The 14,486-nt window shown below is 40.8% G+C and overlaps 1 protein-coding gene across 1 annotated transcript in view; it reads right to left on the bottom strand.

Annotated features, from left to right (window-relative positions):
- Positions 1–14,486, bottom strand: part of LOC138273857 (lectin-like) — a 93,234-nt gene that overhangs the window by 52,816 nt on the left and 25,932 nt on the right. The window contains exon 4 of the mRNA XM_069218902.1: positions 13,800–13,940. Coding sequence (XP_069075003.1) covers positions 13,800–13,940 — 141 coding nt within the window. The remainder of the gene's footprint in view (positions 1–13,799; positions 13,941–14,486) is intronic.

The following is a 14,486-nucleotide window of genomic DNA, read 5'->3' as shown; positions in this document are numbered from 1 at the left end:
TTCCCTAGTCCTGAACCTTGTGACTATGTCTCTGCAGCCCTTGCATCACTATATTAACTACGTATAGGGGAATAGAATGTATTAAAATGTTTATGCATAGTACAGAAAACCATCTTCTTCCCAACTGTATCACCTTTATCACAGTGATTTCTGTGGTACAAACTCAGTCGTTTACTAAAATCCAAAGGCAAATGTTTCGTGAGTATTCCCAAATATCAATGTAAAACCCTGTGTGGAGTAAAGGTCTCTGTTGCTGCTGCTTCTAAAGGGAAATTACTTCTCTTCCATCTCCATTAAGAGTCCAATCTGAGGGACTTTGGGAATTTATTGGAAACTTGGCTGTTGCCATCTTGCCTTTAGCTACTGGTGAATTACTTCCAGCCTTACCCTACAACTTGACTGTGCGTTCTGCATCTGAAGCCCTCAAGAGAAAATAACGCCAATGAAAATACTAATTATATCTAGTTTGATAACCAAGTTTCTCCCTTTGTAGTGTTGATTCTCTGCCAGCTGTGAGGGTAAACAGTGAGGAGTTACTGGCGAAAGAGGAGTGCAACACAGTTATTGCATGACACAAGTAATTACTCTCAATAAAAGCAATTTCCAATCAGCATCATTTTCTTTCAAATGGAGACAACTTTCTATTTCGTATCACAAGTTAGGCTGCAGAAGGCATGTAAAAGAAACACCACAATGATGACATTGCATTTTCTTGATTACAATCATAAAGAGAATGACGTCTGCTGTTTAGTACTAGGCAAACTCTATACACGTCAAACAAGAACTCCTTAATAGGGAACAAGGATGGGTGTATCATCTAAGACACAAGAGTGAAGGGTCCTAATGGTTCTGCAGCTACATGTCAGGTAGGGTTTCCCAAGCTACTGAAATAGACCACAAATTTTGCATGTAGCACATTTGGTCTGGTCCAAAAGAAAATATGATATCCTTGCTCCTGAGTATATATTCTAGTTTGTGTCCCAGATCCGGGAACTTTTTAACAGGACTAATGGTCAGGATTCCACTACTGAGTGACTAGCACTTCCCGTTAACCTGCGAGTTGCAGTATGCGGGCTGTATTTTCTAGGAGCTTTTATTTCATAGTGCCCTGGTCAGCAAGTGCATGGGAGGACTGAACTCATTACCCATTTTTGTGTTGTATAGTAGAAATTCAAATACCACACTGGTCATTATTTTTGAGGTTGTTTGTTGTTGAGGTCTTTTAGGCCCTGACTTATACTTTTTGGTGCAAAACTGCACTAATGCAGTTTTGCACCAAAACGTTTAGCACCAGCTTACACCATTTCTGAGCACCAGCCAGGCACCATATTTATGGAATGGTGCAAGTCAGTGCAAAGGGTAGGTTAGCGGAAAAAAAAATGAAGTAAGCCGGGTGGGGCTGGTGGTATAGAAGAAGGGGGTTTTGCACAAAAAAATGATGTTAGGCAGGTTAGAGTAAAACAAAATGACTCTAACCTTTGTTGCGTCATTTTTTGATGCAAAACCATCCATACCACATGACTTCTGTCTTAAAAAAGACAGGAGTCATGCCCACCACTCCAATGGCCAGCGCAGGGGACCATGGTCCCCTGGGCATGATCATTGCACCCAGTGCCATGTAGGGGGGTCCATTTCAGGGCCATCAATGGCACTTTAAAAACAAAAAAACTTACCTATACTTACCTGGGATGGGGTCCCCCATCCTCTGCTGTCCCTCTGGTGTCCCTAGGGTGGGCACCTGTGGGCTTATTCCATGGTGTTCCACCATGGAAATAGGCACACAGGTCCTCTAATGTCTGCCCTGTCCCAGGTGTTAAATAATGGTGCAAAGCAAGCTTTGCACCATTATTTGACCCCTCCTCCCCGTGCATGATTTTAGCATGGTGGATAAATATGGCACTAAGGCCACAGAGTCATTTTTTGTACAGGAACACCTACTTTGCATCTCATTGACTTTAACTCCATAAATTTGGTGCTAGACGGGTCTAGCGCCACAGTATGAGTATGGAGTTAGTTTTGCACCAAATTTTCGTAAACAAAATGACGCATATTCGGCGCAAAACAAGTATAAATATACCCCTTATTTTACACAGGAAATATTATTTCCCTGAAGAACTATGGCCATATGTAGGCCTTTTTTAGTATATTTGTAGGTTTATGTGGTTGAGCATACACATGTAGATATTGATACTTATACAAGCCCTTTATACTGACAATAACGTCAAAATTCAGTTCAAATACAGGGATAATGAGGAAATTGATAGGACTTCAATTGCCAGAGGGCCATGAGCAAGGGCAGCCATGTACCTTTGCGTCTGATGAGAGACGAGATGAGATTTGTGATCCCGGCGTATGCATGTACAAATGAAATAACAATGGAAAAATAATGAGAATTCCAAGGCTCGTTATTGGCATTTGCATTACATTCCGAGGTCCCTGTAATTATAAAACCTCTGCAGGATTTGATATTTTCCTCAGGAACTGTGGCCATATGCGGGCCTTTGTTGTTGTATCTATACTAGAACATACACATTGACATCAGTATTTCTACGGCTCCTGTAAACTAACATTAGTGCCAAAGTTCTGTTCAAATAACAGGGATAATGAGGAAATTGATAGGCCATCATTTCCTAAGGGGCCACGGGAAGGGCAGTCATGTATCATCGCATCTGCTTTGAAACGAGCTGCGATGTGCCCACGTGACCCTGATGAATGCACAAACTTATGAGACAATGATACACAAATAGTGAACATTCCAAAGTACATTGGGCCTGATTCAGAATGGTAAACTTAGACCAAAAGTCTAAGTTTAGACCAAAAGTTTAAGTTTTGGCCTAAAGTCTAGCTTTACTTGTAGAAAAGTTCGATTTTTAGTCTAAGTTTAGAAACAGACCAAAAGTCAAATTTTACTCGTAGTAAAGTTAGGATTCTGGTCTAAGTTTAGAATTTTGGTCTCAACTTAGACATTAGGTCTAAGTTTACCTTTGTGAATCATGCCCACTATTGGCAATACATTCTGGACACTACCTAGCTCAGTGCAGTGTATATATTGAATCCAGTATGCATTGAACCTTGCTTGTAGGTGCATGCCCACTACTCACATGTTTAAAGGCACCATGTGTGCCATGCAGTGCATTCACAAGTTTTATTCACTGACAGTGTCATGTGTCGGGTGTTGATGGTTTGACCTTGTCTTTTTAGTCTGGAATGTAATTTTGTGATTATATGAAGCAAAAAACCCTTCATCTATTTTGTTTACTTAATTATGTTTTTACAGCACCCCTCCAGTAACACGTTGATAAAAGGAAATCTCTGTTGACCAGGAGAATTTAACTACCGTACCAAATGGTATGGTGTGCATGTGTGCTTGCGTGTAGGACAAGAGCATCATTGGTCGAATGTAGGGAATATGGAATCCCTGGTTCGGAAGAAAGCCACGGACTCTTTGGGGCCATTTAACTGAAACTTGTCAACCATTCAACCGTGTTTGGATGCAGGAGTGATGAAAACTACCTAGCACCACCATATGCAGATGTTTTAATCATCCTGCCTCCCTTAGCACTTAAATAAAGACAGATCTTTGTCATGGGTTCCTGAGATTTTTAACTGTATCTCTGTCTTGTGTAGATCTTACCCTGGCAACTATCAGTATTGGCTCCCAAGTAGTACATTGGAGTAGCCGGCTCTCCACTAGAGAATGCGGGGGTGGGTAAGGATGGCCAAAATTGAAACATGACACCAGGGGAAGTGTGAGGCAATACCTTTCAAATATTTGAAATTCCTGAAGTTGGTTTGATTATGCAGAAATTATAATTGTAAGGGGTTCCAGTTTTAACTTATTGTAATTTACTAGATTTTCAGGAATTTCAAAAATGTAGGTAATAACCAATGGCTACCCCTTTTGTCCCTTATTCAGTCTTATGTGTTTTGTGTAGATGGTATTTGACACCAGTCTTGCCAGCAACATATTATAGTAGAAGTTGTATTTGTTTAAAATTCACATACTTTACCATTTCAGTGCTAATGGTGATTTTTGCTAGTGATGGAATAATTAAGAAATCTCCTTGAATTTGTTTCATGGACAATTCAGCTCTTCAGAGGAGAATATTTTAAAAATATATTTCCAAAATGTTACCATTTCAGTGCTAATGGTGATTTTTGCTAGTGATGGAATAATTAAGAAATCTCCTTGCATTTGTTTCATGGACAATTCAGCTCTTCAGAGGAGAATATTTTAAAAATATATTTCCAAAATGTTCTTTATTTGCATAACGGAAGGCTAGGCAGTTAAAACAGGACACAGCACAAACTTCCTCATATCGTCGGGTTCCAAGATACAGACACCAAAACAATTAAAAGACCTTCAGCGAGGCACTGTCAGACATATAATATTGTGGCTTTAGGAGGCTGGCCTGGTTTGTAGTGGGTACCTAAGGTACTTACACCTTATACCAGGTCCAGTTCTCCATTATTAGTGAAATATAGGCAGTGTTCGAGCAGCTTAGGCTATTTAGAGGTAGCTGTAGCAGAGCAGCTTAGGCTGAACTAAGAGACATGCAAAGCTCCTGCGATACCACTGTAGTTACACAGTACTTCTGGAGGTAAGTATTATACACAATAAATACACTAGAGACCAAAATCAGGTAAGTAAAAAGTCACAGAATAGTGCAAACAGTATAAAATAAAATAGATTGCAATAGGATGCAATAGGCCTAGGGGCAAGACAAACCATATATTAAGAAAGTAGAATGCGAATCACAAATTCCCCGCTAGGCAAGAGTAGTGTGTAGAGGTGCGCTGGGAGTGTAGGAAAACCACAGAGGAAAGTAAAATACCCCACCCCAGAGCCCAGGAAAGTAGGAGTAAAGTACTGCAAGTTTCCTCAGGACACACTACAAGTTGGAATTAAAGATATTGCAAGAACCAAGTAAGACTGCAAGCAACAAATGGTGGATTCCTGGAACTGAAGACCTGTGAAGAGAGGAGACCAAGTCCAGAAGTCACAGAAGATTCCAGGAAGGACAGGAGCACCTGGCAACCTATAAGATGGTGCAAAAGAGGATTCTCCGGTTAGAAGAATTTTGCAGAAGAGCACCAAGGAAGATGGCTGCAGGTTCCTGCATGATGTAAGAGATGTCCCACATCGAGAAGTTGTATGCAGGCAGTTTGCGTCACTGGATTTATCCAACAAGCCTTGGTTTAAGCAAGGTCGCGGTTTGTGTCAAAATGGTGCTGCCTGGACCTAGGAAGGACCTGGGGGCCTCAACTCAGACTGAGGAGGCAGACTGGGCTCCCAACACTAGAGGAACCCACAGATGACCAGGCAGCACCCACGGGAGTCCCAGGACAAGGGAACAAAGAAGGTGCAAATTGCAGTTGCTGCAGCACTACAAAAGAAGGTCCCACAATGCCGGAGAACAACTCAGCGATTTGTGTGTTGCCGGATGGAGTGCTGGGCACCTGGGCCACACTGTCCATGAAGGATTCTTGCAAAAAGTGCACAGAGGCCCCAGGAGCTAGAGATGATGTGGTGCCCAGGGGTAGAGTCGCAAACTGGCAAGGCAAGCTCTTACCTCCTCCAAATTTGGACAGCTGGACCTTAGGACAGTCTGGGTTGAAGGGGTCTACCACCTGTGTTCCAGGAAGTTTGCGGTCGTCATCTTGGAAGGTGCCTGCTGGAGCAGGGAGGTGACTCCGTCACTCCACGGGAAATTCCTTCAGTTCTTCTGGTGCAGGGTGAAGGCAGGGAGTCCTCAGAGTGTACACACCTTGGAAACTGTTGCAGTTTCTGTTTGGAGCTGAAATTGCAGGGTCACAGTAGCCTTTCTGGATACTTTGTTGCAGTTACAGCAGTTCCTGGAGCGGTCTGCGGTTGATCCGACGGTCAGAAGCTGAAGTAGAGGGTGCAGAGGATTCCTGGAGGAAACTTGCTAGCTGAATCTGAAGAGGAACCCACAGGAGAGACCCTAAATAGCCCTGAGAGGAGGGATTGGCTACGTAACCAGGTATGCACCTATCAGGAGGGGTCTCCGACGTCACCTACTAGCACAGAGATCTCCAGAGTGTCCCCACACCTTTGGAAAACAAGATAGCCAATGCCAGGGACACACTGGAGGATCTCTTGGTACCACCCTTGGGGTGGTGATGGACAGGAGAGTGGTCACTTCCCTTTCCTTTGTCCAGTTTTGCACCAGGGACTGGGGATCCCTGAACTGGTGTGGACTGGCTTATGCAATGAGGGCACCATCTGTGCCCTTCAAAGCATTTCCAGAGGCTCTGGGAGGCCACCCCTCTCAAGCCTGTACCATCTATTTCCAAAGGGAGAGGGTGTAACACACTTCTCCCAAAGGAAATTCTTTGTTCTGCCTTCCTGGGACTGATATGGGACTGAGCTGCTCAGGCCCCAGGAGGGCAGAAGCCTGTCTGTGAGGTGGCAGCAGCTGTAGCTGCAGTGCAAGTCTCAGAGAGCTGGTTTGGCAGTACTGGAGGTCCATGGTGAAATCAGGTAGAAATCGGGGGTAACATGCCAAGAAAGATGGTACTTTCCTACAGTGGCATATGAACAATTTGATTTTAGAGGCATAAGAACAACAGAATCTACTAAATCAAGCAAGCTTCAGGTGTTCAGTCTTTTAACATTGTAGTATTTACAGTTCATACTCAGTGGCAAAAAGGTGTCTGCTACAACACAGCAATGCTTCTGGTTGGCTATATGTATGTTTTATGAGTCCAGTTATATGAGATTCTGCCAAAAATATCCCAAACGTCAAGCATGTTAGTCACCTTAAATTTCACCACCTATAATGAGGAATGAGAGGTGGAATGGAGGAATTCAGGATGGCACAGTACTCCTAAAAGTCTTGACGTATATTTTAACATAGCCATTAAGGCTACAGTGGAAAATGTTGTGGCACGATTACTAAGATGAATCAAAATATCCTGAAACCATGATGACCAATGTCAGCCAATGGGACACTGCAGTTGTCCTTCTTGTGTGAGAAATTGGGGGGTAAGTACTACTATAAAGCCAGTATTGGGTTGGAGATGGTGTACAGACATCCTCATTGGTTGTGAAGCCCTTGTGTAAACTCTCATCAGCTGGTCTGCAAGGTCCTAAATGTCTCACTTGGTCTTAAAGACCATGGTGCACACCATGCTCACTTTGGCTCTTTGGCTTTAGTAGCCTGAGCCTCCTCTCCACAACAGCAGTTCTGCTTTCTTTACTTTCAGGGCTTGTAACAAAAAGAGGACATGAGAAGAACCAGATACAGAAGACATTCATCAAAATGATTAGGTTTTCAGTGCCTTCTTGAAGGCTAAAAGATACAACAACTTTCTGAGGTGAATGGGGGTGTGGTCCATGTGTTAACGTTAAGGTCGTGCAGGGAAAGCGCACAAACATTCACATTTAAATTTGGGATCCCGAAGCAGCATATGAAAGCTTGAAGGCAGGGCCAAAGGGTACTCTAAAGAAATTCTGCCCTTGAGGGACAGATTATCAAAGCTCTAGCAATGTTTATGCATGAACTAGATCCTCTTAACAGATGGCCAGTGGACCTTTCATCTGGCAGCAGTCACTTGTTCAAACCTGTTGCTACAAACTTTCTCTACGGCCAGCTTCTGAATATCCTATGGTGTGGTAAATCCAGATCCAAGTAGTCATAAACAGAGGCCATTGACATAATCTGCCAGGAATCTCCTGCCACGTGTTTCCTCATGGGCTTACTTCAAGGATTTTTTGAAGTATGATAAGAATATTTGGATGATTTTCTTTTAGCACAAGTTTATACCAAAAGACAACTGTGGTTTGCAATCACCATAAAAACGAGTATGTGATTGTTGGTTTCCTACTAGTGAAGCACTATTGTGCATACAGACTCTAATTTATGAAAGAACAAGTGCTGGGTCCCAAGGTTTCACTTACAAGCCCATGGCTGGCACTAGGGAATATAAGGGGTGTTGAATCCCAAGGCTATATAGACTTGATCCCACCTCATGATAAACAAAGATTTGATTTACGTTTTTCTTGTCTACTAATGATTTGTGGTACAGGTTGTGAGAGCAGATCTCACTGACGGCATATTTGAGACAAGGATAGTAACAATTTGTTGTAATTGTACTAATATTGGTCACTGTTAGTGGAACCTGGTGCGCAAAGGTGACACTGCGTTAATTCAGGTGATTTCCTGCTGGTCAAGATTTCATTGGTGTGTGTCAAAATCTTTCTGAATGAGAAAATGTTGGAGGGTGTAAAACCCTGAATAATATGGTTGTTGAATTGTTCTTTTTGTGAACTTTACTTAGGGCAGACAAAGACCGTTATTTTGTTTTGCACAGAGTAGTAGAATTGCAGCATCTGTGGATATGAAGATATGCTAAAGGATAGTGAGCCGCTACAAGAAGCAGGTTGATGTATCATATTGTGGTGCATTGGGATTGGCTGGTTGTGTAAAACACCACACTGAGATTGGTTTGTTGATGTACAGAGCATTGCTCAGATTTGGAGACAGGCCTACAAAAAATGTACATATACAGAACAGAATCAAAACATTAAACTTTTATATTTGGTTGTTTGCTATTTGTTGATTTAAATTCAAATCATAAAGTATTTCAAAAGTATTAAAGGTTTAATGAGAGGTGATGTGACGCTTGCAGTACAGGGGGATGAAGAGGCATCTCCTGGGGGTACGCCTGCTTATCATATGATGATTGAGGGAGGGTTAAATACATGTGCATGGCTTCGCCAATAGTGCAAGATCACTGAGAAGGCGGGTCCATTGGCTCTCCTAGATGGGGTACATTTATTTTGAGAATTATAGACAGACTATAAGAAATACTTTGTGACATGAATCCTAGACCTACACAGTTTGAATCGTTAATGGGCAAATTCATACCTGGTTTGTGCTGTTTTAGCGTGATTTATTTTGACGCTAAACAAGGCAAACTTAACTCCTTAAATTGACCCTCTAGCATCAACATACAGGTGTTAGCATTATATTGTGGATGCAGCAAACTACCTTGCGCTAATTAGATGCCAGGTAGGCGTTCCAGTCCACAATATCATGCTAACCCCCATGCTGTATGTATACTCTGGTGCAAAAATGACCCGCACGGAGAAGGCAGACCCAAATAACGGCACTAAGCCTGCTTAGCACCATTATTTAATGCCTGCGTCTGACTAATTGTTAGGGGACATGTGGACGCATTTCTATGGCTAAACATAATGGAATGGGCCCAGAGATGCCTACCCCAAGCACCAGAAGGGTGCCATAGGACGGGGACCCCATCCTGGGTAAGTACAGGTAAGTATATATATTTTTTTTCTGTGCCATTGGGGGCCCTTTACATGGGGGCCCCCTGACTGGCACAGGGAATTATGGCCTTGCCCAGGGGACACTGGACCCCTGGGCTGGCCATTGGGGTGGTGGGCATGGCAGCTGTCTTTACTAAGACAAGACTCATTTTGTGGGTGGTAATCCATCAGAAAATGATGCTAAGCTGGTTCGCAACATAGTTATTGCCGCTAACCAGCCTAGCATCATTTCTGACCCATTAACACCTTTTTCCTTCTCCCCATCCCCTTACTAGCATCTTTTCTTTAGACACTAGCCTGTCCTTTCTGCCAACATGTGGCATTCCATAAACATGGCTCCTGGCTGGTGCTATGGAATGGCGCTTGCAGGCGCTATGGATTTTGCTGCAAAACAAACTGGAGTGCCAAACTGGGGGCACACCTCACATACTCAGAGAACAAGAGATCCGTACGAAGAAATAGTGTCCTATGAGCTAAAACCAAGCATACTGGTGACTGTACTAAGAAATCTTATTCTCAGATATCTCACAGAGTGGCAGTGTAGCTCTTGGTGTAGAAGGAGGCAAAGCAAGAACTCAAACTGAAGTAATACTTGAAACATCTTCAGAGCAACAAGAAGATCTAGGAGAAACAGCAAGGACTGAATTGAGACAAAGAAGAGATACCTGCAATGCTGAATAACCAAGAGCCTGTAGTTGAAAGATATTGAGACCAAGAGTGTCAGCTAGATCCATACCACTAACAATTGCTGAGGAGACCCATTGTTGCGATTTAAGTGACACAGAAAAAGATAAATAACAACTCAGGAGATCCAGAAGAGCAAGTGTACCTTGTCAGAAGTATTCAGCACCCGAATAACTTGCTACATACTACAAGTGCTAATTGTTCCAATATCAGATTTGATTGACTGGAGCAAAGAACTTCAAGAAAAAGCTGCTGAAAATGATTGCTGAAAGCAATAAAAATGTTCTTAATAAAGTTATTGAACAAACTGTACAAATAGACTGAAATACAAATTGATAAACTGTTAAAACAAAAAGAACTAAGAAGACTAACTTAGACCCAAGGCTGCAGTAGAAGTTTATGGATAACATTTTAGAAGCACACAGAGTAGGGTTAACAAAGTCTATAAGAAGATTGGTTTAAATAAAGCTGCAAGAAATTTACTGAATTAGAAACAAAAGAAGAAAAATAAAGACTGTCTGTTCAAATAAATAACTTTGAAGGCAAAGAATTAACTCTTGCTGCTACACTTACTGTTTGAAAGGTTCTGACTTAAGGCAAATGTGAGTTCTAGCCAGAGTTAGATAAAAGATTGTCATGGGTATTACATTTTTAGTAATAGTGTTAGTAACCATAGCATTATTAGTAGTAATTCATAGAAATTGGGTTTTTGGTTGGCAGAGGTATGCACTCTGTCCAAGCAGGAACCACAATCCTAGTCAGGGTAAGTCACTAACACACCCTCGATTAACCTGTGCTCACCCCGTAGTAGCTTGGTAGAGAGCAGTCAGGCTTAATTTAAGAGACAATGGCCCTCATTACAACTTTGGCGGGCGACAACCGCCGCCCGCCAAGTTTAACCGCTGCGTGGCCGCCAATGTAGCCGCACTCCTGCGGTGGCCATTTCGACAACTGAGTTTCCGCCCGCTTCGCCTTCATCAGCTGATGAGGAGGTGCCATACCATCACATTCCTCTGTCATATGCTACTACATAGATTGTTTTACTTAGTTGAGTTTATGGATAACACTTTGAATATTATTATAACTTTCACAAGATTCTTTCAAAAGTACTCTTACTAAAAAGCATGAATTTACATCCCCAGGCAAAATAAATTGAGACTGCTTGGCATTATTTTAGACCTTTCCTTCCTATAGACACTGCCAAAGCATATGAAAATAATCTAACTTGATTAATAAATCCACTAGAGAAAACATTCATCAGGATGTTAGAGGAAATAGCACACTTTGCATACTCTTCAAATGATGATGTTGTGAAAAATTTTTGAAAAAGGAAGATGATTACAGATGAGTACAGAAGAAGGAAGAAGAATGCTTTATCAAATAATAAAGTGAGAGAGAAGGCATAAGGGGAAAGTATGATTTTTAGAAGAAGAAATCACCTTAGAAATAGACATGTAAGAAATAGTAACTGTGAGCTTTGAATTAAATTTTGAATTATCAGGAGGTACATGGCAAATTTTACAGGGAGATGATCCAACTATACCTTGAGTTTATTTTATTTGTAGACAGGATGCCTACTTTAATTTACCTGCTGATTGGGAGGGTATTTGCTACTTAGATTTGCTATTTCCAAAGATGCATCATGCGCTTTAACAATGACACCTATACACATACAAACATGCAGCATTAGTGTGGGAATACCATTTGAGGGAGACATATTTGGAACAATTATTCAATTTCTAGGAGTGATACTAAATGATGAAAATATTTTCAACAGTAGTGGACAAGCTGGCAACGAGTACATCCAGAGGTTTATTAGTCGCTAACACATAATTAGTAGCAGCTAGATCAATGGTTTTACGGGATGTTCTACAAATTTTACTCGCAAAACAGACAATAGTCAGCATGATATTGAAAACTGAACGTTTTTGCCCATATGTTCCTGATGAGGGGAAGAGAATCACAAAGTAGGCAAAGAACATTTCAGTCACAGAACTTGATTTGAAACCATTAGAAACCACTAGCATTGTAAAATGTTTTACAAAAGGAGTTTCTGCAATAGACAATTGGATTTCAAAGCAGTAGGAGGAATCCTCCAAGCCATATTCATTCCTACAATAAATCGTGTTGCCTGTTTCCTGGCTTCATTACTAGTTTTTAAAGGTATTAAAAGTGTATTATAAAATAAAAAATAACAGAGGGAGAAATAAACAAATAAAGAAAGATGCAAAATTAAGTTATCACATTAACAAATAATACAATCAATTGAAAGAGAGAGAAAATTTAAAAAGAAAGGGAAGAGACTCAACTGAGGACAGGAGTGAGCTTATATATCATCTGTGAATGATTTTATGATGGTTAGAGTCCATCAGAGGTGGGAGGTTTTTAGAGTGTTTGGAAATAAAGAAAATTAATGCAATTAACAAGGATAAATAATGTATAGGCCTTAGACAAACAGCCATATTTTAAAGTAAGTAAGAGCACTAGGCAGTAACATTTACAGACATTAGGTTTGACTATCTGCAGAATGCCCTTTTACAGAAGCTGACCTGGGTTAAGAATGTGAAATGTTAATATTCAATAAAGCTGACACATTAAGAAATGTTATGACCTAATATACAAAGGGTTAGATTATGATCTTACCATAAACTTGTTTTTCATAGAATATAATGATGTGTTAAAATGTCAGCAGAATGTGTCTACATGAATAGTTTGGTCAACTGAAATACATGACAAACTTGTGATTTAATAACATTATATGAAAAGCTTAACCATGAAATGCAATTTTCTTATGACAGACTAATGGTGGAAACTCCCCTTGTGTTTCTACAAAATGTTTCACATAATGTTTCTCATTTAAATGTTGATATCTGTAGACTATTGTTCTTTGACTGCTTAGACAGTGGAAACTTTACTGTTCTCATGAAGACACCGCAAGCTGTTTGGATGAGCGGATAGAAGTTGGAGGGAAATGTTTCAAATATTTAATATGAGAAGTTTATAAATGTGCATGATCCTAGAGTAGTAGAAAAGGCTACCTTTGATGCTGCTTTAGAGGCTGCTTTCCCAGATGTTTCTCAGATTCAATCTGAGGAGCCATTTCCTTTCCTTTTTCCTGTCTTAATCTATCCTGCTCCAACACTCTACTATGTTTCTTAAACCTCTCTTTATGGGAAGTTCTGCTTGGTTAATATTTGAGATTCGATGTAAGAATGTCAAAGTTTCAGTTATTGATTTAGAAACTCTTTATGGGTTCTGACTGCCACGTTTTCTCTTGTACTCTTCAAGTTTAAAATGGGACTATTTCTTTGTGGAACATGGTTCATTGCTAATATTTCATATTGATCATTTACAATGAACTGCTTTAATTTAATTGATGAGGTTATATATTGATTCTAATAAAGATTGAAAGAAACTCTGAGACTTTAATAAAGTTTTGAAACTCACACCAAATCATTGACTCCTAAGAGAGTAAAATTAATAACTTTGGTGACTGATTGATCTAACTTGCAGCTCCTGATTAACTCTCACTTACATCCAAGATCTGTTGGCCCAGTTATCTAAGTGGGTATTTCTGTCCTGATGGGTTGGTAAGATTTACACCATGAGCAAAATATTTAACTAAGATCCTGCGCCACCAAAAGCACTGTGTGCGTGTGTTACATTTGCTCAAAGCTGATAACATAAATCATGTATTATCTGTGAATTTTGGAAAGCCACCTTTCAGTGTAGTAAATTTTTTTTTTTTACATAGCAGAAGCATATAGCCCATAAACGTTCATGCACTGCCGACGGCACTTACCTTATAGCAATCACTGGCACCAATCCATATTTGAGGGTTGCCTCTTGCACTGTCCAATACCAGCTGCTGAATAAAATCGTTTTCTTCCAGTGAGTGCACAGAAGCAAGATGGGCACCAGGAACAAGGCTCTGGCAATAGATCTGGGGAAACAGATGTACAGCAAGTAGAAAAGATGCAAAGTACAATCTTGAAAAGTGTTTTTCACTGTAGTGGTGCAGACTATAGGTGTGACAAGTATTACAATCAAAAAGGATCACAGATTGTACACCTGCAAGATAAAACCTATTTATAAATATGGAGACTCAGGGAGTGATTGTGGAGTCTCTGAGAGTGAGAGACTGCAAAGCTGTAGTCTCAAATACTGTGAGATGTGCTAACTTCAAGAATACAGAGTAACTCTCACAACAAAGTACCACTCTCAGGACCCATCTTACCAAACCAAAATCATGAGGGCACCAGAAGAAGCAAAACAGTAGCTACCTTGCAACAGTTTGACAGGAGAAACTCACAAATTTCGCAGGAAGCGCCCATTTTTTTAACAAAAGTATGATGGCCCCCAAATTATGTCATGTCTGGGGCCCCAAAAAAAACTTAGGATGACACTGTTTCCTACATTTCATGCATCACAAAGCATGTGACATAGGGAGGAGAGAAATCGAAAGCAAAGACCATGCCTGGAAGCCTAG

Source organism: Pleurodeles waltl, chromosome 2_2 (genome assembly GCF_031143425.1).
Source record: "Pleurodeles waltl isolate 20211129_DDA chromosome 2_2, aPleWal1.hap1.20221129, whole genome shotgun sequence".
NCBI classification, from domain to species: Eukaryota; Metazoa; Chordata; class Amphibia; order Caudata; family Salamandridae; genus Pleurodeles; species Pleurodeles waltl.
The sequence above is the reverse complement of the archived record's forward strand: the minus strand, read 5'-3'. Positions and strand labels throughout refer to the sequence as shown.